Raw genomic sequence first — 24835 nt, 5'->3', positions numbered from 1 at the left:
CATAGTTCACCACACCTGCTCCTTCTGAAGACCTCCTAACCACCAGGAGAGTTCCAAAAGGAAGACATTTATGCTCATTGTAGATGGAAGCAAGTCCAATAAATGTCAAATTTATTTTGAAAACAGTGGGACAAGGGGTATTTACCACGGTTACAGGAACGTCAGAAATGATCAGGTATAAGACGCAATTTCCTCCCAGGAGACATCGTGCTTATAGTTGATACAGCTCCTCGAAACTCATGGATCGTGGGAAGAGTCATTCAAGTCTTTCCAGACAGAAGAGAAATTGTGTGGCAGGTGTGGATCAAGACCAAGACCAGCTGCCTGGACAGGCCTATAACCAAGATCTCTCTTCTACAGAAGGCAGAGGTTTGAGGAACTACAGCTTCAGAAGCTTCATGACTTGGACTTGACTTACTGACTCGACAGAGAGTGGTGGTAAAGATTGCTCTGTTCTGGGCTAAGTGCAGGTAACTTCTGGAATAGAAAACTGCTACGTGACCTGACAGGAAGAAGAAAGGAGAAAGAAGACATTTGTATAGATGTTAAGTTGTTTGTCCTTGAAGATTTCAAGTCTCCTATTTTAGTCATATGTAGTTGTAATTACTATAGTTAATAGTTAAGGGGCTGGGATGTCAGAGCTCTATTTTCTGTCCATTGGAGTTATGTATCTATCTTCTGCCTGTATGGTATTTTGTGGTGTGTTTATTATGGTGATCTGTCATGTGGGTTGGGATGTGGTAGAAGCAAATGATTATAGCTGCATATTCATGCTTTGGGTTAGTTAGTTTTAAGTGGAGAGGGGGTGAGCCACAGGAACTATATTTTTTTGTTGACCACTATTCAATTGTTAATTGGAATGCTTAAACACAATTAGAATGCCCATTCTGATATTGCTAATTAGAAAACTTAGTTACACTAACTTGAACGCTAAGATTGATATATCATTAATTTAGTTTCGTTAGTTTTTCATCACTATGTCTTTGCTGGTTTTTTAAGAAAGGATCGAATTACCGCTTTTACCGCTTTGAAACTTCATTATTTTGGAAGTGTGTCGTACAGTGTTGATCTCCTGGCTTAGTCTCTCAGCAGATTTGGTTTGTTTTTAAGTAACTGCTACAATCATATAGGAAGGTAAGTACAAAGGTCTGAAACAAGCTGTATGCTTTCAAATTACATACTTGTTGAGAGCTGGGAAATTATAAATAAACCCATAACACAGTTTATTGAACTCCAAAATCTACACCGCAAACATGTTAAAAACCTTTTACATGATAATGTCATCACGTCAGACCAGCCTCTTAAAGTGAAACAAAACAAAAACTCAAAGTCACATTTCTCCAAATTATGTTACCCTACACAGGCTCCCCCCAATATTCACTAAAATTGTCATTGTGAGTTTGTCTGGAGCTTGGACAAGCTGCCCGGCTCAGGTCTGTGTTCCATGGGTGCTGGAACCGCAGGTGCCTCTGGCTCGGCCAGAGCTGTGTGGACACGTCTATGGTCATGTTGTGCCAGGAGCATGATAGCAGAATACTCCAAATCCTGGTGGGCCGGTTTAAGGCGATCTACTGAAATACATTCAGGTTTACCCCTCTTATCTATGATAAAAGTCTTTTCTGCCTGATCCAAAACATTGTACAGGCCATTATAAGGGGGCCTAAGGGGATTGTGGTGTGCGCCTTGGTGGACAAAAACAAACGAGGCAGAACGCAGGTCAACAGGAACCCAAGAGTGCTATACACCATGATGGGAGGTAGGAATAGATGAAAAGGAATTGAATTTGCTGAGGAAGGAAGAACGCTGTTGAGAGGCCAACTAGGTGGTAGTGGCAACAGGAATGAAAACACTCATAACGACTGTTCATATATCAACTCAGCCATGGACAACTGGAGGTCCTCCTTTGGAGCAGTTCTGACCCCTAGCAGGACCCATGCCTACACTCATTGGTCAGGGAAGCCCTCAGAGCTGCCGTTAAGAAGCAGTGAAACTGCTCAGATAGGCCATTGGATGGTGCATGATGTAGCCTAACGCCGAGGTTCCAGGCCATCACAGCAGGCCATTGGACAGTGGGTGATACATCATGGTGTGATGTGTCCTAATGCCGAGGTTCTGGGCCAGAGGTCTGAAATGATTCGGGGACTGTGGTCAGAGGAACTATTAGATGGAGTGCCAAACCCAGCGATGCATGTGTTGAAGAACGGCTGAGCTACATCTGTCCACCTGGTGGTACGGTCTACCATGGTAAGACATTGCATGAAACTGGGGAGGGGGTGGGAAGAGGACCAACAAGGTCCACATTGACATGGTCAAACTCATCACTCAGGGACCTCAAAAGGTGCCATTGGTGCCTGAACGTGACAGTTAACTTTTGCCCACTCCACACAGGCTGCAGTCAAATCAGCTTGTGCCACACAATCTGTAGTGCAGCCAGTTTCTGTGAGGCCTTCCGGACCGGATGCGAGAAGCCACGTATGGAGCTGTAAACAGTCCATCTCTGGTCTGCAGACACGATGGACTGGTTGAGACATGGCACAAGAGACAATCCACAGCTTCCCCAACCTTAATGTCAGCTAACCACAGGACCATGACTGCTGTTCAGTAAGCCTGGATCTCTGAGTCAGTAACTTGGTCGGCTGCCATGCCGGGATAATGAAACCCTATGTGTACAGCCTCAGCGATCGGTCGTGAGAGGCAATCAGTCACAACATTATTTTTCCCCTTGATATGTTATATATCAGTTGTGAACTCGGATATGTAGGGCATTTGACATTGCTGCCATGCAGACCAAAGGTGTGATATTTTGGCCATCCCATACACAAGGGGTTTGTAGTCAACAAACGCCGTGAAATGACAGCCCGCTAGAAGGAAACAAAAATGGCGAACAGCCAGATAGAGACCAAGAAGCTCACAGTCAAATGTGCCCTGTACTTCCTTTCAGGGGGGATGAATCTGATGACTAAAGAAGGCAAGCGGCTGCCACAGGCTTCCGACCAGCTGTTTGTGCACAGGACCCACAGCACAGAACGAGGCATCAGTTGTAATGGCTCTGGGTCCATTGGGGAGCGGGTTCACCAGTAGGGTCACATTAGAAAGAGCTTGTTTGATATCTTCAAATGCCCTGATCAAGTCCACTGGCCAGTCAAACACTTGATTAGGGGTATTGCCTTTAAGTGTGCTATACAGGGGAGCATAAGTTCAGCAGTGTGCAGAATGAAGTGGTGATAGAAATCCACCATGCCTAAGAACTCCTGTAGTTTTTTAGTAGTGAGCAGCGGTGAAAAATCCACAAAAGCAGCTCCCTTTGATGGGAGGGGTTTCGCACCTTCTGCGGAGATGTGATGGCCGAGGAAGTCAATGGTTGAGAATCCAGGCTGGCATTTAGCAAGGTTAATAATCAACCCGTGTTGGCCTGAGTCTTCGAAGAGTTGCAGAGATGAGATAAGTATTGGATTTGGATGTACTGGTGGCGAATATGCCATTTAGGTATACAAAAAAATACTCTGTATTAAAAGACAGAGTCCTTCAGCCATTGGAAAGTCTGTGCTGCATTTTTCAGTCCAAATGGCATGTGCAGAACACAAAACGGCCAAACAGGGTTATCACAGCTGTTTTGGGAATATCCTCCAAGCACACAGGGGCCTGATGGTAGCCCCTAACTAGATCAGCTTTGGAAAAAAAGTAACTTTCTGGCTAAATATGCTAAAAAGTCTTGAATGTGTGGTATCGGGTAACAATCAGTGGGAGGTGGTGACCTCATTAAAGCATCAGTAATCACCAATCGGCGGCAACCACTATTGGACTTTGGGACCTCATGGAGTGGTGAAGCCCAGTGGCTTTTTGACTAGTTTACAATTCCAAGTCTTTCCATGTTGGCAAGCTCAGCCTTCACGTTTGCCAGCTTTTCTGGGTCCAGCCTATGCATGCGGTCATGGACTGGTGGGCAACCCCATTTTTGTGATCATGGGCTTGGTGAGGTCTGGGATTTGTCCAGCAGTTGAGTAAAGTCACATGTGGTGGTGCAAGTGTTTGACAGAGTTGTTGTGGGGAACTTACTGGGGGAGCAGGGTAACGCCCTTGACATACACAAGCCAGTGGTTCTTAAGATTGACTAACGGTCCTGGACACACAGGAAATCTGCACCAAGCAGAAGTCCAGTCACTTTAGTCAAGATAAAGTCCTATGTGTAAAGTCGCCCACCAAAGCAGAGCGTCACCCGTCGTGTCCCATAAGTCTGGATTTTGCTGCTGTTGGTGGCCTCCAGTGAGGTTTCTCATCAATAGGCGATGTTGGCGCACACTTACTTAAGCACCTGTGTCACACAAGAAGCATCACCCTGAAAGGGGGTGTGTTGCCTTTATGGCAGATATTTAGTTTATAATATTTTTGCTTAGTAATTCGTTTGTTAGCATTCTAGTTAAAGTTAGGATTGTTTAAAGTAAATTCGTTGTCTGTGATATATTGCGGCATGCGATGACGTCACATCCGGTTTCGCCGCGTCCTGTGGGTGGGAAAATACCGGTTTGGAGAAACAGGAAGGTGAGGGTCGAGACATGTGCGAGTGCAAGCAGCAGCAAAGTTTTCTTTCTATGCACTAGGAACATAGTGAGAGGAACGGTGTGAGTTATGAGATAATCGATATGTTGAATTAAAATGTTAACGCCGATCCTGTTAAAAGTAACGACGGTCGATAAGGTTTATGTTTCCGTTAGTTAAAGAGTTGCGGATAGTTTGTGTTGAAGTGTATTCAAAGCAGTCAATGGCGTAGGTAGATTCTGACTGTATGCTGCACTTTAATGTAATGTAGTTTTTGTAGTTTTACTCTTGCAAGTATTTACGATGTAAATGTAATATCAAGAAGGAAACAACTGCTGTACAAATCTTGTATTGTTTTATCAACAGTTTTCACCATATGTCAATGTGGAAGAGTGAACAGTAAATGGTTAATCTTACTGTGATCCTGTCATCATTGACAAAGGTTTAACTCGGTGTTTAGTTCGGCATTCCGTTACACCCGAGTGAGAACACTACAGGGGGTCTGTGATGAACAGTAGGTGACCCTGGCAGCTGGAGCCCATGGTGTTCACAGACCAATGTTATCCCAATATACTGGCATGTCAAAGTTTCCTCACATTCTTACCAAAGCGAGCATGGTAAAAGCACAGGCCCAGTGTTGTCTGTTTCACAGCCATGGGTGTCCTTTCATCAAGGGCCTTGCCAACCGGGCTAGTTGAGGTACAGAAACAAGGAGGAATGGTGCATCGGTGCCTGGCTGAGTATAGACTATCAGTTTAGCAAGTTTAGCCAGTTTAGCAAGCTCCCTATAGTCCATCACAGGTACATTAGCGGGGGTTATGCAAAGTGGATCAGGAATTTGCTGCATGAAGAGTTCTTTCAAAATAAAACAAGGATGGTAATTTCCCAGGAGGGACAGCATGTGGACCATTAGCTCCAGGGGCTTACCATCGCTGAGACCAGGTAAAGAGAGCAACTGCGTGGCGTGCTCAGACTTCAATAGTCCAAAAGTCTGTAAAAGGTGCATTTTCAGCGATCGGTATTTATTGCATTCAGTCAGATGCTCAGGCAGACTCACCGCTTTTGCCGCCGTGAAATTGCTGAATGATGCTGCCATATATTTGGTGTTGTCGGCGGAGATTTCTCACAGGGCGAACCGGGCCTCAGCTTGTATGAACAAAGCAATGGCATTTTGCTCCAAAAACTCCAGCAGTTTCAAAGCAACTGCATTAGCCAACACTTTCAATAACACCAGAATCGTCCCAGAGCATCGGAGTCACCAATGTAGGTTTCTGCAAATAAAACAAAGTAAGCCATTTTATGTTTAATGAAACCCATAACACATTTTATTGAACTCCAAAACGTATACCACAAAGTGCTCTAAAAACTTTTTATGTAATAATGTCATCATGTCACACCTGTCTCTTAAAGTGAAACCCCCAACTCAATGTCGGTGGTTGCGAATTATGTACATTTCTCCCATTTACATTACCCTAAAGCCCCTCCACTGTACTCACTTTATACCTATGACTGTGTGGCTAAGCATAGCCCCAATGTCATATTCCAGTTTGCTGAAGACACCACTGTTGTAGGCCAAGATGAATCTGCATATAGGAGGGAGAATGAAAATATGGCTGAGTGGAGCCACAACAACCTCTTACCCAACATCAGCAAGACCAAGGAACTGATTATTGACTTCAGGAGGAGGAAACCAGAGGTCCATGAGCCAGTCCCTATCCAAGGATCAAAGGTGGAGAGGGTCAGCAACTTTAACTTCTTCAGTGTCATAACTTCAGAGGATCTGTCCCGGGCCCAACATGTAAATGTAACTATGAAGCCTCAACTTCTTTAGGAGTTTGCCAAGATTCAGCATGACATCTAAAACTTGAACAAACTTTTGTAGATGTGTGGAGAGTATACTGACTGGCAGCATCACAACCTGGTATGAAAACACAAATGCCCTTGAATTGAAAATCCTATAAGAAGTGGTGGATATGGCCCAATCCATCATGCGCAAAGCACCCCCCTTCCAACTACTGAGCACATCTACAAGGAGCATTGTCACAGGAAAGCAGCATCCATTGTCAGGGACCTCCACCTCCCAGGCCATGCTTCCTTTCGCACTTCTGCCCTCAGGATGAAGGTACAGGAGCCTCAGGACTCACAGCACCAGGTTCAGGAACAGTTTATTACCCCTCAACCATCAGGTTCTTGACCAAAGGGGATAACTTCACTTGCCCCATCACTGAAATGTTCCCACAAGCTACAGACTCACTTACAAGGACTCTTCATCTCATGTTCTCGATATTTATTGCTTACTTACTAACTAATATTATTTCTTTCTTTTTGTAGTTCCACAGTTTGTTGCCTTTTACACACTGTTTGAACACCCATGTTGGCGAGGTCTTTCATTGATTCTATTATGGTTATTAGGGTGCATGGTGTGTCCAGGACCGGGTAGCAGCTCTGGTGAAGGGGCTTGTTGTATCCATTCCAGGGCAGCTCACTCACCTTTGGTCCCCACTGGACACTCAGCTCTTACCTGGGTCTCTAAGTACCTCCTTGCATGCGACAGTGACCAAACCCAGTACACCACTTCGGCAGGCGGGCTAAACTAGGTGAGGGTTGCTGGAGCCACATACCCTGGTGAGACAGGGACATGCCTGTCCTAGTGTGCAAAGTCAGCCCTGGTGCACTGGGCAGATGAGATCGACAGTGAGATGAAGCGGCTGGGAAGTTGGTTCTGCAACATTCCACGGAGAGCAAAGGACAGAAGACATCATGGTCATCCACTGCAACCAAGTAGGACCCCAGTTTGTACCACTGGATTCAAGAGAGTGGAAGCCCTCCAGTACAATGGCTTTTCCACTTTAAGAAATCTCCCACACAGGTCTCCTGTCATCGACGGACACGACGATGATAAATTTACTTTGAACTTTGCGAAAGATTGCAGAAAGTGGTGGATACAGCCCAGCCGATCACAGAAAAAGCATTCCCCACCATTGAGTACGTTTACATAGAGTGCTGCCACAAGAAAGCAGCATCCATTATTACAGACCTCCACCATCCAGGCCGTGCTCACTTCTCACTACCACCACTGGGCAGGACATACAGAAGACTTAGGTTCCACACCACCAGGTGTGGGGATGTTCTTACCCTACAAACAGTGTGGATTACTTCATTCACCACCGAACTGACCCTCAGACTCACTTTCAAGGATTCCTTCTTCTCAGAATTACTTTTATTTGTACCGTTTGTCTTCATTTGCATATTGGTTATTTTTAGTCTTTGCCTTTTTATATATAGTTTGTTTTTGTCACTTCTTTTTTATTTCTATATTTTTCCTGTAAATACCTGCAAGAAATTAAATCCCAAAGTAGCATATGGTAGCAAACATATACTTTGGTAATGAATTTACTTTGAACTTTGAATAGTTGTTACTTCAAAAGCTATAGCCTGTGCCACTTGCTGTTACTGAAGCCTTGTTACGTGATAACTAACCTCTAACCATACCTTTGGGATTCCTGCAGGGGTCTAAGACTTGACTATAAACAGAACAATTGCAAACCATACATACTGTTTTCATAAGTAAGATCCAATGTCTCTTTAAACCATAAGACTATCAGGTATAGGAGCAGAATTAGGCCACTTGGCCTATCGAGTATGCTCTGCCATTTCATCATGGCTGATCCATTTCCCTCTCAGCCACAATCTCTAACCTTGGCTGTGCAGGTTGACTCTGTGGTTAAGAAGGCATACGGTGCATTGGCCTTCATCAACCGTGGGATTGAGTTCAAGAGTTCACCTCACTACAGGAAGGATGTGGAAACTGTGGAAAGAGTGCAGAAGAGATCTACAAGGATGTTGCCTAGATTGGGGAGCACGCCTTACGAGAATAGGTTGAGTGAATTTCTAAAGTAAGTGCATGTTTGGCACAGCATTGTGGGCTGAAGTGCCTGTATTGTTCTGGAGTTTATTTCTATGTTTCTGTTTTCTACGTTTCTAACCTTCTTCCCTATCCCTTCTTGCTCTGACTTATCAAGAATCTACCAACATTTGTCTTTTATATATATACATACAATGACTTGGCCTCCACAGCCGCCTGTGGCAAAGAATTCCACAGATTCACCCCCTCTTTGGCTAAAGAAATCCCTCATCTCCATTGTAAAAGGACATCCCTCTAGTTTGAGGCTATGTCCTCCATAGGAAATGTCCTCTCCATATCCACTCTATCAAGGTTTTGTCATTATTTGACAGATTTTAATGAGATCCCCGATTCCTCTGATTTCCAGTGAGTACAGGCCAGAGCCATCAAATGCTCCTCATATGACAAGCCTTCCAATCCTGGAATCATTTTAGTGAACCTTCTTTGAACCACACCCCCTCCCCCCCACCAATGTCAGCACATCCGTTCTTAGATAAGTTTTTGTACCTAAAACTGCTCACAATACTCCAAATGTAGCCTTGCAGTGCTTTATAAAGCCTCAGCATGACATCCTTGCGTTTATATTCTAGTCTTCTCAAAATGAATGCTAACATCGTAATAGCCTTCCTCACCACTGACTAACCTTAAAGGCTGATTTATACCTGTGCATATGGGCTGTGCCACAGCCTACACCATAGCCCTGATTTTCACTTCTGCATCGCTCTACGCCATAGTGAGCATGCATTGGTGTGCGCCAAAACGCTAGCTGGCGCTGGGGTTTCTGTGCCACTGTGTTGAGTTTCTTCGTGAGGGACATGGACGAGGAAATGCATTACAAACATTTTCACATGTTGGCAGGTAGATTTGATGATCTGGTTCATCCATTTCGCATCGGTGTACAGACACGGCGGAGAAGCAACCGGAAATGCGTAGGAGGAAATGCGATGCCACCAAGCGGATCAATCACAGTTGTTGTGGTCTGCGCTGCTGCGACGTGTGAGTTAGTTTTTTGGGGAGGTGCGTGTCACCCTACGGCATAGGGTATGCGGTACCTATGGTGCAGATGTGACAGACAAGTATAAACCAACCTTAAAGGTTAACCACAAATTAACCTTTAGGGATTCCTACAAGAGGAGCCCCAAGTCTCTTTGCACCTCAGATTTTTGCATTTTCTCTCCATTTAGAAAATGGTTAACCTTTTCATTTCTTCTACCAAAGTACTTGACCTTACACATCCTGACACTGTATTCCATCTGCTACCTTTGCCCATTCTCCTAATCCATCTAAGTCTTTTTGTAGCGTTTCTGCTTCCTCAAAACTACCTGCCCTCCACCTATCTTTGTATCTTCCACAATCTCAGCCACAAAGCCATCAATTTCATCATCCAAATCATTGACATATAATGTGAAAAGGAATGGTCCTAACACCAATGCCTGTGGAACACTATTAGTCACTAGCAGCCAACCAGAAAAAGCTCCTTTTATTCCCACTCTTTGCCTCCTGCCAGTTAGCAAATGCTCTATCCATGCTAGAATCTCTCCTGTAATACCATGACCTCTTAACTTGTTAAACTGCCTCATGTGTGGCTCCTTGTCAAAAGCCTTCTAAAATTCCAAATGCACAACATCCACTGATTCTTTTGTCTATCCTCCTTGCTATTTCTTCAAAGAATTCCAACAGATTTGTCAGGCAAGATTTTCCCTTAAGGAAACCATGCTGATGAGGGCTTATTTTATCATGTGCCCCTAAATATCCCAGAACCTCATCAATCGACTCCAACATCTTCCCAACCATTGAGGTCAGACTAACTAGCCAATAATTTCCTTTCTCCCGCTTCTCTCCCTTCTTGAAGAGTGGAGTAACTTCCAGTTCTCCAAAACCATGCTAGTATCAATGGATTCTTTAAAGATCATTACTAATGCCTTTGCAATCTTTTCAGCCACCTCTTTCAAAATCCCATAAACATATCACTAGAGATTGTTGAGAGGGACAACACTACCTAAAATTCAAGGACGTAATAGAAAATGAGATTATCTCATGAATAGTAAACAAATGTAATAAAATAACATCATCTTCAAATCTATCTGCTGTATTTAAATTTGATATTGTCCTGTAGCCACAGAAGAGATATAAAAGTTTCATAAAATATATATTGAATAAAACACTCAGACCTTGAAAAAGGGTCATGAAAGATAATGAATATCTTCACTTATTGCTTTTTAGATGAGGTCCAGCCCAGAGATCTCACATTCTAAAATTATACATTGAGTAAGCAAACTGTAAATATACAGTACATACTATTTAAATATATTAAATTATTACATTATCTATACTTTTGTTAAATAAATTTGTTTAATAGATTAGACCTGAAACAAGATTTGACATTAGATGATCTGTTACTTATCAAAAATTGGAAGGAGTTACTACAGAGATACTTATTTTGTTTAGTTGAAATGGAAAGGTTGATTATTTTGCTATCCCGGATGCATAATTAAAAATTGATCTGGATTTCAGGTCAATTTAAGATTTTTTTTTGGGGGGATATAACTTAAAATCATGTTTTCTGGCTAAACTTTGGATAAGCTGCCATTACAGTTGAAGAATCTGAGATCACCCCCGGCTGGGTTGCCCTGACAAGACTGTCTGATGATTAAAGACCCGAAATATCCTATGACCCCGGGTTCATCACTGAAGATGTGTCCAAGTAGCACCAGAAGGTGTATTCTACAACAACTAGGCATCAGCAGAATCAGGTTTATTATCGCCGGCATGTGATACGAAATTTGTTACCTTAGCAGCAGCCGTTTGATGCAATACATAATCTAGCAGAGAGAGAAAAAAATATATAATAATAAATAAAATAAAAACTAATAATAAAAACAAGTAAATCAAATACATATATTGAATAGACTTTAAAAATGTGCAAAAACAGAAATACAGTATATTAAAAAAGTGAAGTAGTGTCCAAAGCTTCAATGTCCATTTAGAAATCGCATGGTAGAGGGGAAGAAGCTGTTACTGATTCACTGAGTGTGTGTCTTCAGGCTTCTGTACCTCCTACCTGATGGTAACAGTGAGAAAAGGGCATGCCCTGGGTGCTGGAGGTCCTTATTAAAGGACGCTGCCTTTCTGAGACACCACTCCTTGAAGATGTCCTGAGTACTTTGTAGGCTAGTGCCCAAGATGGAGATGACTACATTTACAACCTTCTGCAGCTTCTTTCGGCCCTGGGCAGTAGCCTCTCCATACCAGACAGAATGCTCTCAGCAGTACATCTATAGAAGTTTTTGAGTCTATTTGTTGACATGCAAAATCTCTTCAAACTCCTAAAAAAATATAGCCGCTGTCTTGCTTTGTTTATAACTACAGCGATATGTTGGGACCAAGTTAGATCCTCAGAGATCTTGACACCGAGGAACTTGAAGCTGCTCACTCTCTCCATTTCTGATCCTTCTATGAGGATTGGTGTGTTTCTTTGTCTTACCCTTCCTGAGGTCCACAATCAGCTCTTTCACCTTACTGACGTTGAGTGCCAGGTTTGTTGCTGCGGCACCATTCCACTGGTTGACATATCTCACTCCTGTACACCCTCTCGTCGCCACCTGATATGCTACCAACAATGGTTGTATCGCCAGCAAATTTATAGAATCATCAGCTCCTGCACACTTTATCTCCTTTAAAGTAAACAATAATCTCAAATTTTGGTGTTTGATAATGTGTGAAATTACTCTGTTCAATTTCCTAAAGCTGAAAAATTATTTTGTTTCCTGTTTACTGTTTTAACTTATAGTTTACCAAGCTATTTTTTAATAGAAAGGTTACAAAAATTATAATGGATTTTTGAGAATATCCTGAGATATTCCGTGCACAGGGTTCAATACTTCTAAAGCAATTCTATGCGGAGTCCTCAACCATCGGAAGCTTCAATACGCGATGTATGCCTACGATGCAGTAACTCTTCCGAGACGGTGGGGGGCGTAGTTTCTGATACTCGGCGCGTCCTTCCGCCGGTGGGGACGGGGGCCTGTGCGTGTAGTAACTCCTCCCAGCCTGCGGAGGCGCGACGCCTGGGAGTTGACGTGGGACAGTGTACGTGTTGCAGTGTGGGATGCGACAGGTCCGGAGACTGTGGAGCGCGGCTGGAAGGGGCGGGGGTAAAGAAACTGTAAAGATTAAATTGGTTTAGAAGTGTGTTTTTTCCCCTGTTCTGGCATCAGACCATCGTAATAGTAACTCATTAAGTACTGATTGTGGATCAGACAAGAAAGAAACAGAATCTGATAATCGGGTCGATTTAAGAAAAATGTCGGAAAACCAACCGAATAACCCGAACCGGGTGAGGAACAACAATCTGAACCCGAACCCGCTCATCAATGTCCGGGACCGGCTCTTCCACGCACTCTTCTTCAAGATGGCCGTGACATACGCCAGAGTGTTTCCCCCATCCTTCCGCAGAATGTTTGAGTTCTTCGTTCTCCTTAAGGTTAGTATTTCAATGTAATTGTCGGAGGTTGTGGTGACATGGGAAGGGGGTGGGTAACCCCCACTCCCTGGGAGTGTGTAGGGTCGTTGGGGGTGAAGAGGCCTATGCTCTGTACGCATGCGCGCACTTTGTACAGTAGCTGAGAACATTAGGCCATTTGCCCCGAACTTATTCGGACATTAGGGTCTCTGACCTAACCTGTTTTCTTTTGCCTCATTTATACTTTATACACGTCTCTCAATCTCTGATTAAAATTAACATTTGACCTGGTATCAATTTGCATTTGTGGAAGGACATTACAAACTTCTTCACAGTGAGTATGGAAATGACTGTTTAACTTAAAACCGTAAGGATCTAGTTCTCATTTTTGAACCATGTCCCTTTCTTCCTCAACCCGTGGAAATAATTATTTATGTATACTTCAAGCTTTTAGTAATTGAATACTTCAATTGGTTCACACTTTAACCCTCAGTTCCACCCTGTTCAGTTACTCTTTGGAATTTAACTCTTGAATTGTAGAAATCCTTTTGATAAGGCTATACTCCAAAGTTCAAAGTAAATTTATTATCAAAGTACGTATACAGCCCTGAAATTCGTTTTCTTGTGAGTATACTCACTAAATCTATAGAATAATGACCATAATCAATGAAAGACTGTCCAACCAGAGTGCAGAAGACAACAAACTGTGCAAATACAAAAAAAGAAATAATGATAAATAAATAAGCAATAACTGGCAAGAACATGAAATGAAACGTCCTTGAAAGTGAGTCCATTCCTTGTGGGATCAGTTCAATAATGGGGCAAGTGAGGTTGGCTGAAGTTGTTCCCTTTGGTTCAAGAGCCTGATGGTTGAGGGGTAGTAGCTGTTCCTAATTCTGGTGGTGTGAATCCTGAGGCTCCTGTACTTTCTTCCTGATGGCAGCAACAAGAAGAGAACATGTCCTGGGTGCTGGGGTTCCCTGGATGCCAACAGCATTTCATGTAGATGTGCTCAATGGTTGAGAGAGCTTTACATGAGATGGACTGGGCTTTATCCACTACTTTTTGTAGGATTTTCCATTCAAGAGCATTGGTGATGCAGCCAGTCATTGTACTCTACACCACACATTGATAGAAGTGTGTCTAAAGTTTTTGATGCCATGCTAAATCTCCACAAACTCCTAAGGAAGTAGAACCTCTACTTTCCTCATAATTGCAGTTGCGTGCTGGGCCCAAGACAGATCCTCCGAAATAATAAAACCTAGGAATTTAAAGTTGCTAACCCTCTCCACCGCTGGTCCTCCGATGAGGGCTGGCTAATGGAACTCTGGTTTCCCTCTCCTGAAATCTATAATCAGCTCCTTGGTCTTGCTAACATTGAGTAAGAGGTTGTTATTAAGACACCACTCAGTTATATTTTTAATCTCCCTCCTATATGCTGGTTTGTTAGTGTCATCAACAAACTTGGATGTGGCATTGGAGTTGTGCTTATCCACACAATCATAAGTGTAAAGAAAGTAGAGCAGGGGGCTAAGCACATAGCCTTGTGGTGCACCTGTGCTGATGGAGATGTTGTTGCCGATCTGAATTGACTGGGATCTAGAATCCAATTGCACAGGGAGGTATTGAAGAGGTCTTAAAGCTTATTATTAACTCAAAGATGAGATAGCCCAGTCTATGTTCTAGCTCTAACCAGTGTTTAACATTGCTATAAATTAACTTGGGTCTAGTATTTTATATGCATCACCCTTTTGATTATTTTTCTGTTTTTGCCTGTGACATTTCTTTGATCTATGGGATTGCAAAGTATCTTTGAGGATCCACTAATACTGACTTTTTAATCATTTATGAAGTACTCTTCTGCCTGTTCTTCATTTGAAATGCTTTGCTGCAGTACCAAAGTCTTTTTTTGCTTTGTGCTAGAACTAAGTGTATCCAGTCTGGACAGAATCTTGGAAAAGAGGGGAATGATCCAGTTGTGGTGTACTCAAAGCTGTATAGGACAAAAGAAGTTGTTAGTAGGAAAAGTTTGATAAACATCCAAATTAAAAGTAAAACACAGATCTTTCTGGATTACCATTTGAATCATGTGAGTTTGCATAGGGAGTATAAAATCTGTGAAATGGATGTGGGGCTTAAGGTTCAGCCTACCTACTAGATAACTTATTAAGGAACTAGATAGAAAGTAATTCAGTGCTCTGGCACTCAAACCTCTGTATCATTAATTGATCCTCAGATCTGGAGCTGATGCAGCAAAATAGGCTTCAATTTGTGGGACACTGAGTAAATGAGAGCTCTTCCGTCAGGACAACCTTACCATGAACTTGGCTAGATTAAGTACTTGTGAATTGAATAATTTGGACTGTAGATAAGGATTTAAACTAAATTGTTTTGGGAGGTGGGTGCAGGATCTGGGTCTGTTCACTGCATCAGCTCCGGATCTGAGCATCAAACAATGTTAGAGAGGTTTGGATGCTAAAGAATTGCACTGCTTTCTATCTCGTCCCCTCAGAGGTGATCTGGTAGGCAGGCTCAGACCATCGATGTCCTGCTTGGCAAGGATGTCAAATCTCCTACATTTGCCTCTCAGACAATATTTTCATCGCTGCCCATTTGTCAGGTGTTCCAAATTTACCCTCAATTGCATTTGGGATGCAATCTGAAGATGACATTTCATGACGAGAGCTTCTTGTGAGTTATGGCATCCGTGTTGTCTCCAAGTGAAAGGGATTAGTTTTTAAAAGCTGCACTAGGAATACTGTGATGTTGCATTAGCTTCAAAACACATGTTAAATGTGGCGACATACAAATGGTACTGACAGTTACGAATTCTGATTTTGGTATTAATTCCTGTTGTGAATGATTCTAAAAACACTGGAAAATAGTATCTTTTATTGCGCAGGGATAAGTGATACTGGTGTGGCAGCTGCTGGTATTGCTGTAGATCCTGCCTGTCTTAGCCTGAAAAGTTGCTAATTGAAAGTTGCTTGTGATGTTACTACTGAGGAACCCAAAGTACTTAAATTTCAACAGTTGAATATTTAACATTGCAGTCACTCTTAGAATAAAATAACTTGTTCCTCGATTACATCTCAGATAGCTTACCTCTTGTCATACCTGTGCAACAATGGCACTTTGAAACATTATTAAGTGAGACTGTTTCTAATCTAATGTGCCTTATTCTGTCTCTACCTTTGAAGTTGGCTTTTCAAACTTTACTACAGTTGTGAATAGCTGTCCTTTCTCTCTATTGTGTTGCATTCTGCACTCCATTTATCTATAGTTTTTCAGCTTGGTGGTCTCTTGGCCCTTGATATATGGTTACATTTAACAAGAGTAATTGTCTAGACTCATTTAAAAAATAGTCAATGGTGGTGTCAACTTTCAAGTACAGATTATTGAACAACACTGTTACTCAAAAGGTCTGTCAGTTTTCTGCCATTATTGCTTGAGGTGTGGGTACTGTGCAATTCCAGTTTCTCATTGTCTGAATAAAATTTTCGATCATGAAGTTTGACTTTTCGTTGTAAGAATCCGGTTTATTATCACTGACACATCGTGAAATTTGTTGTTTTGCAGCAGCAGTATAGTGAAATATTAATAAACTATAAATTATAAGAAATATAAAAATAAGTAGTGCAAAAAGAGAGCAAGAGTAGAAAAATGGTGTTCATGGGCGGGTTCACTGTCTGTTCAAAAAACTCTGATGGCAGAAGGGAAGAAACTGTTCCTAAAACATTAAGCGTGGGTGATTCATACTGGTTCAGGAGCCTGATGGTTGAAAGGTACTAACTGTTCCTGAACCTGGTTTGGGACCTTGGTCCTGTAGCTTATTGATCGATTTTGAGGGGATGATAGTGTTGAATGCTGAGCTGTACTCAGTGAAGAGCATCCTGATGTATGCATCTTCACTGTCCAGATCTTCCAGAGCTGAGCGAAGAGCCAATGAAATGGAATCTGCTGTTGACATTTTGTAACAGTAGGCAAATTTGAGTGGATCCAAGTTAGATTACCACATTCTTCTTGGGTGTCAGTGTATTTGAAGCCTACTTGAAGCAGGTGGATTCCTTAGATTGCCAAAGCAAGAGGTTAAAGATGTTCATAAATGATCCAGCCAGTTTATTAGCGCAGGTCTTCAGTACTCAGCCAGGTACATTGTCTGGTCCTGTTGTTTTCTACGTATTCACCCTCCTGAAGAATGCTCTTACATTAGCAAAAACAAAATGGATTTACTGGTCATTGGTGTAATTAGTTTTTATGGAATCTTACTGTAAATTGTAAAATTTCTATTTAAAAAAATGAGTTTGTAATAAGATAAGTAAATTAATAAGACAAATAGAGATAAATGGTTATAGTTCTGCAAGTATGGCTGCAGTGATAATGCTTAGGATCTAAATATTTCAGAATATTTAATTTTTAGAAAATACAGTTAAATGAGAGGAGTAATAGCCCTGATTGGATACATGGTGTAAAAATGGAAAATGGTGGAGTGGAGAGATCTCAACTTAGAAAATTAAGAAGTGGGAGCAGTTTTGATCAGAGAATACGATGCCTTATTTATAGGATCCCAAGTAGTAGGATGCAGAATGTGGAAGAAATCAGAAAATCAGTGCTTCTTATAGCAAGGGGTATCATGTGGACTATTCTCTGAATATAGACCACAGCAATGATAGTGTGGAATGTAGCTGAGATGGCTTTCTAATTCGGTGTATAAAAAAACAGCAAGCAGTCTATTTTGGACCATATTGTCTAATAATGGAATTATGGGAACTAAGAAGCTTTTAGAGAACTGTGATTCCTTTAGAGAAATGCCGAGTTGTTCCAGCATTTTGTGTCTGTTGCTTGGATTTCCAGCATCTGCAGATTTTCTCCTGTTTGTATTGTCGTTTTTTTTAATAACTATGACAGAAAAAGTAAATAGCTATTCTACTTCCTTCATAGAAGAAGATATAAACCATTTTCTGGAAGTGGTAGAATAAATGAGAAGCTGAAAATAAATTAACATTAATTCTCAAAATTTGATGGCTTGTGTCTTATGGTTTTGAAGGTGCTGGCAATGAGATATTGGTTGTTTCTTTCCAAAATTCTGCAGATTCTAGTTCAGTTCTCACAGATTTGAAGGTAACAGATGCAAGGCAAAAACGTGTGTAGGCAAGGCAAATAATTAGCAAAGCTCGCGGGATGTTATTGTTTATTGTAAGGGAAATAGACCACAATAAATAGGGGGAATATGCTTCAGCATTGATTAGTCCATATCTGGAGGGTTATGTGCAAAACTTGCTCTATTATTCAAGCAAGGATGTAAATGTCCACACTGATGCAGTACATTTGCAAATCATGAAGTTGTGTGACTTGCAGTGTAACCTGCTGACCTGGTCCCTATTGGCGATAGAAGTAGCAGGTTTTGTGGGCACTACTGGAGGAGGGTGTGACTAATTGCATTTTTTTGAGTTGATACACGCCGCAGCCACTGTGTGGAAGTAGGTTGAGTATATGTTTGGAATAGTGGTTGCGGTGCCATTCAAATCAGCTGTTTTGGTTTGGGTGATTTTGAATGGCTTGAGTATTGTTGGAGCTGCCTTTGTCCATATTGTGGCAAATATTCCATTATTATTAGATGGTAAAAGCTTCCCAAATCGACCTGCTCTTGCAGCCATTCTATTTATATGTTTGTTAGGGCTTTATTGTCATTGCTGAGGACAATGAGATTGCAGTGCTACTTGATTCAGTATAAAACAACATACTGGCAATTCAGTTACTGAAAACAATGACTAAATTTAAAATAAGTTCTGATTTATTTAGAGTGACATCTAAATTACAACTGAGTTAAAAAAACAAACAACTCTAAAATGGAACATTGTTTAGTTGCATGACAGCCCTGCGGGAAAAAGCTGTTTTTCGGTCTTGATGTCCGTGCAGAGGTTTCTGTATCTCCTTCCGAGTGGTAGGAAATTCAACTGGTGATTACTGGGATGGGATGAGTCCATCACAATGTTGGGAGTTGCTGTAGGCATCATGAGTTGTGGATGATTTCCATATCTGGTAGTTGTGCCCCGATGATATTCTGTGCAGTCCTTATCACTCGCTGAAGTGCTTTATGGTCGGTCTTGTAGATAGTGTATCATACTGTTATGCAGTAGGTCAATATGCTCTCAATTACACATCGATAAAGGTTTACCAGCAGCTTTTGGGGCAGATTTTCTCTCTTTAGTCTAAGATAGGACAGGGACTGCTGAGCCATCCCTACTGTCAAGGAAGTCTTGGTGGTCCAAGAGAGCTCCTCTGTAATGTTCACTTCTAAACTAAAAGCCGGAGACTCTTTCCACTGCTTCATTGTTGAGTAGTGGAGCTTGTTCATACTTTTTTGATTTCCTGAAATCAATAATCCTTTCTTTGCTTTCTTTTGAGTGAAAGGTTATGGTTGTGGCACCACTCAAACAGTTTCTGCATCTCCTCTCTGTATGTTGTTTCATTGTTATTTATAATTAATCCAATCACTGTGCTATCGTCTGGAGATTTGATGATGGAGTTGGTGGCATGGGCAGGGGCACAGTCATGGGAGAAAAGTGTGTGAAGGAGTAGGGTCAGTATGCATCCCTGTAGTGCACTGGTGGTCAGGGAGCTTGATGTGTACTTCCCTAGTCTTATTTGGGTGCAATTGGTAAGAAAATCCAGAATCTAGTTGCAAATTAATGTATTCATTCCCAGATTGTGTAGTTTTGCAGTCAATTTGTTGGCAAGTATAGTGTTGAAGGCAGAACTGCAGTCGATTTAATAAAAAAAAACAAACACACATTCTGGCAAAGGTGTCCTTATGCTCCAGGTGTTCCAATATGATGTGGAGAGCAATGGAGATGACATCTTTGGTTGACCCATTTGCCTTATTCTGTTGAGTTTCTGGTCACCTTCCCAAGATATTAATGTTAGGAGACTGTGTTGGTAAATCCATAGAATGTCAAGGAGAGGGGATAGATTTATTATTGTTAGAGATGGTAATTTCCTAGCAGTTATATGGTGCAGTTGTTATTTATCTTTTATTAGCCCATGCCTAAATGTTATAGCTAGGTCCTGCTGCATGCAGCCACAGGCTGCTTCATTTTCTGAGGAATTATGAATAAGTACAGTGCTGTGCAGAAGTCTTTGGCACATATATATAGCTAAGGTGTCTAAGACTTTTGCACAGTGCTGTATATTGGTTAAAATAGGAAAGTGGTTGGGAAACAGAAATAAGAATACGTAGCTTTGTATTAGCTCAGTAGTAGTAATTGGGAAGACATGATATACAGTACTGTGCAAAAGTCATGGGCACCCTAGCTATTAGTATGTGCCTAAGACTCTTGCACAGTACTGTAGAACATTGTGCAGTCATCAAGATGTGACCTTATGAAAGGAAGGTTGTTGATAAAGCAATTGAAGATGATTGTGTCTAAGGCAATATTCTAATAGAAGAGTGATTGGTTTCCAACAGGAAAAGTATGTCTCCAACTATCAGAACATTTCTTCTTTAATTACACTGACCTCAGTTTACTCACACACTCTGATGCAAAACTTGATCAAGTATAGCCTTGGTTTCAAAGGTAGTCAATTTTCACCACATCTCAGAGGTTCTGTTCTGATCCACGTCTGGACTAAGAAAGTAGTAATGATAACTGGAGCTAACTGGGCCTGGCAAACTCCAAATTATACATTGGTGAGCATGTTACCAGAGAGTCCAGTCCACTTGATAGCAATTTGAATGATGCATCATTTTGCTGATGATTAAGAACAGACTGGCAGACTGGTCATGCTGTATCTAGATAGATTTAATTTATTTTTAATTGGTCAGTTTTATGCATAGGTAGGATGAAGTGTTGTATTGTACAGAAATGGCTTTGCTGAATTCTGTCTTAAATCTATGTCTTTAATATTCAAAACCATAACTCTTTAATGTTATTTTCCTTATTTAATTTTGGTGAGGCCATAATTTGATTCAGACCAATTTTCCGATATCTGACATGCTGTCTACTAAACCATTGCAAACACTGATGTAAAATAATTATTTAACATAAAAACAAAATGCTCTGGAAACAAAAATTTCTGAAAACTCATCAGGTCAGGCAGTATCAATGGATAGAGAAATGAAAAGAATGTTTCAATCTGTATACTGTTTCTCTTTCAATGGAATTGGCCATGCCTACTTTATATCATCCACTGTTTTAATTATTCTACATACCTAGCATTTCTTTATTTTAATTAAATTACGATTATTTTCACACTATGACTCCTGACTGTGCTCAATTTCACAATACAGGGGTAAAAATTTGTTGATTTTTAAATCCCTTGCAAATTTCTTCACAACTCTTCCAATTTGCTTCCTTTTTGTTTATATTGTATCACTCCCAATTACCAGAATCCATTGGTAGATTGTTAATTTCGGTGCTGCTGTAGGTTTGCTTACTCATACAATTCTAGTTGCCCAATTTTGCAAATTGAGCTTTTGCCACTTTTGCATGCAGTGAGATCGTTCAACTTCATATATCATGGTCAAATTGAAAAACAGTATATTGCAGTATATTTTTCAAAATTACCCAGTGAGTTTCTGTTGTTTTACCCATTAATAAATTTACCTAGTCTACTTAGGTTGTGTATCTCATCACACCAGTTGTAAGCCTTACCCAAATTTAGGATTGTTGCATCATGTTTCTGTTTAATCACTATATTGAACTTAGTTGTACTATGATAGCTTTTAGATGCTTACTTATACACTACTGAGCTGTATAATGTCTTAGTATTCATTACTAAATTTAATATCAACTGACCTACCAGCAGTTTATTGTAGAAGTCTATAGTGAACAAGTTCAAGATATTCCTAACCCTCTAGACATCAGCTATCTTAATTTATATGAAAATTTAATTTCCTTTTTAAAACTGTCTGCTTTTGCATCATGCTTGTCTAACAATCTGTACTTATGTATTCCACCATTGCATAGCTATTCCTAGGCTACATGTATACAGCTCCTAAAATGGTGTTAATCTTTTTCGATTTCTTAACTCTACCTGTTATTTTCCACTACCAGCTTATCTGTCATCAAATCTTGACTTGTTATTAATGTCATTTTTTTCCTAAATTACTGGAATTATTTCTGCTCCTTTCTTTGTAGAGTTTTTAATTTGATATTTTTAGTCTCATTAATGATTATGGTATGTTTAATTAACATCCCTGGTCCTTATAGAGAATGCTTGTTGGGGGCCACATTCTCTAACCTTTTTTTGATCCAGTGCTCAATTTGTATATCACCTATTTATCTTTCTAGAACAAATTTTCTTGGAAGTGTTGCTGCCTCAGAAATGTTTTTGTTCATGATAGAGCACTTGAAGCTGAACGTGAATATAATTTCAGACCATTTTTATCCCACATGAATTTGGAGAAACAGTAAATTAACTTTTATTGAATATAATTCATTTAATTGTATAACAGTGCTAACTTTTGCAGTAGTTCAACTAAGCTAAAAATGTTTATGAGTTTTGTTTGTACTGAATGAGGCTTCTCACTTAAGTGTTTAACAATAGTCAGCCAGCATTGATGAATGCCAGTTGCGCTGATACCGTTTCTCCATGACCGCATTGTCCTGGTGAAACCTTTTACCATGGTTGTCACTGACAGTGCCAAGATTTGCAGGGAAGAAGTCTAAATTGGAATGCAGAAAATGCATCCTATAGTTTTGTACGCTTGAAGCATGTTGTCAACCAGCTGCATATAGTTTGGTGCTCTGTAGTTGCCAAGAAAATTTCCATCAACATCCTTGAATGCCTTCCATGCTATTTTCTCCAGTCCTACTAGAAGTTCTTCAAATTGTCTGTCATTCACCTGTTTGTGAATTGAAATAATATAGATATATTTTTAAAATGTTGCATGATATGAAAATTTCATGGTTATTTTCATGATCAGCTTCTCAAAATCCATAAGGTACACCCAAAAGTAATCAGGAAGCAAAATCTTTGTTTTCAAATGTTAGTTGAAGATCCTAGTGCACAGTTTAGAAATACTATTCTGATCTCTTTCATTGTTTTTGAGTAATTATTAATACTACTTTGGTTCTTATTTTCTGTATTTCCCGTGGTACTCCATTGAAAGATTTTGTTGCAGACTTTCCATCGTGGCATTACTTCTTACCTCTGTACATTCCCCCACCCCCCATTTGTTTATCATTTTGCAAATTTGCACATGGGAGACATAATCAATTATTATAAATCTTGACTGTAGTACTTATCAGATTCTACCATATCATACAGATCAGTCAGCACATCCTGAATTGGTGCACAATAATGATAGGATTCCTCTTCCCCTCCTTCCTCCATATCTTTTCAAGCTTGGTTAGAGATGTATGTAACCTAGCCGACAGATAAGCAGCTTTTCATATGTAATTTGCCTAAAATGAATGTTACCAGTCTCCAAACTAATTATTGAGTTCTCTGCAGACTCATGCTTCATAATAAAATTCCATTTTGGAGAGCTTGGTTGTCTCCACTACCATTATTTGTCTAGATGAACGGGCTGGACCTGAAAGGTTAAAAGTCCATTTCCCTCCACAGATGCTGCTTGACCAACCAAGTTCTTCTAGTAGTTTGCTTGTTGCTGTGACTGTCAGTCTTTTGCCTGTTTCTGATTTTTCTTTCTTTTTCACAGATAGCAAATGATTTGCAACATTTCAATGTATTTTAATTCTATACACTAGTTGCCTTACCAAGCCTGTCTGGTCCTCTTAGTCTGCACCTTTGAATGAGACATGATCAATATCTGCAAACTGCCAGCTACTCGTTTCTCCCAGGTGCTTTCTTTGTGTTTAGGATAGAACAGTTCAGCACTGAACAAGCCATTTGTCCATGATGTTTTGGTGATCATGGGTATTCTTTGATGTGGCAAAGTATCCAACTTAGGACACTAGTCATTGACTGAGGCAAATATTCAAAGTGAAGCCTTTGCTATGAATGTATTCCCTCAAGGCATTCTCCCCATAGCCAAAGTTGAATGTCTCCAATTCAAATTTGTGATCTTTTTTGGCCTTAGTTTATTATTCGTATAATAACCTGCCTTAAGCTTTTCATTTCAGTGTCTGGCAGTAGCTGTTAAAAGAATGAAATTATTAAGCAGTGCCTCAAATTACAAGTATTGCAGACAGAAACAAATGCTTCCTCTACATTAAACTTTACCGACTATATATTTTAAATTTTAAACTCCCAAGATTTCCATTAAGCCTATTTTTATGGCTTAATGCTTAAATTTCTATTAAATATTTCAATATTATTTTTGTTGTAAATGTTTTATATGGTTAGAAGCATGGTAAAGTTTATGAAACCACCATGTTTTCTTTATGTGGATTGCAAGCAAAAGTTGGAACAAAATATATAAAAGAATTATTTATTATTTTAAGAATAACTAAGTAAAAAACAAGTAGCAAATATCCAGAGTCTGATTGCTATTTCGATGTCTAGGCAAGAGGTCATTGTTTCCAACTGGGCACAAGTTGAAGTAGGACATCTAGAAGCCAGAGCTACATGTGAATTTCTATCCTTGAATTCTCAGATAATGAAGTAGTCTCTCCCAATTTGTAATAAATCAAGGTTGTGATTGGCTTAATGGATGACAAGCAATATTTACAGCACAGAAGTGCCAGCCAATGACCAACTCCAGTAAGAAAGATTTAAGCACTTTTCCTTAACATGCAACAACACTACCATTGTGGAATTCAACATCCTGGTGAGGTGGTGATGAGATTAATTTTTGGATCCACGCAAAAATACTGTGGGTTAGTTCAGAGGCTTTGCATTCTGAATTTTCCAATGAGAGGAATAAGAGTTCATATGCAGTTGATCTCTGGTGACCTTCAAAAAACATAGGACCTAGTATGAAACTTCCTTTGAAGTCACATAGCAGTTGCACGACAATATCAGCA

The 24835-nt window shown here is 40.5% G+C and overlaps 1 protein-coding gene across 2 annotated transcripts in view; it reads left to right on the top strand.

Annotated features, from left to right (window-relative positions):
- The first annotated feature begins 12520 nt into the window (after positions 1–12520).
- Positions 12521–24835, top strand: part of tmem259 (transmembrane protein 259) — an 86688-nt gene continuing 74373 nt past the window's right edge. The window contains exon 1 of one of the 2 annotated variants that reach the window (XM_059991529.1): positions 12521–12923. In XM_059991529.1, coding sequence (XP_059847512.1) covers positions 12744–12923 — 180 coding nt within the window. In that variant the 5' untranslated portion in view covers positions 12521–12743. The remainder of the gene's footprint in view (positions 12924–24835) is intronic. The other variant, XM_059991528.1, reaches the window with a different exon arrangement.

Source organism: Hypanus sabinus, chromosome 16, assembly GCF_030144855.1.
Source record: "Hypanus sabinus isolate sHypSab1 chromosome 16, sHypSab1.hap1, whole genome shotgun sequence".
NCBI lineage: Eukaryota > Metazoa > Chordata > Chondrichthyes > Myliobatiformes > Dasyatidae > Hypanus > Hypanus sabinus.
The sequence above is the reverse complement of the archived record's forward strand: the minus strand, read 5'-3'. Positions and strand labels throughout refer to the sequence as shown.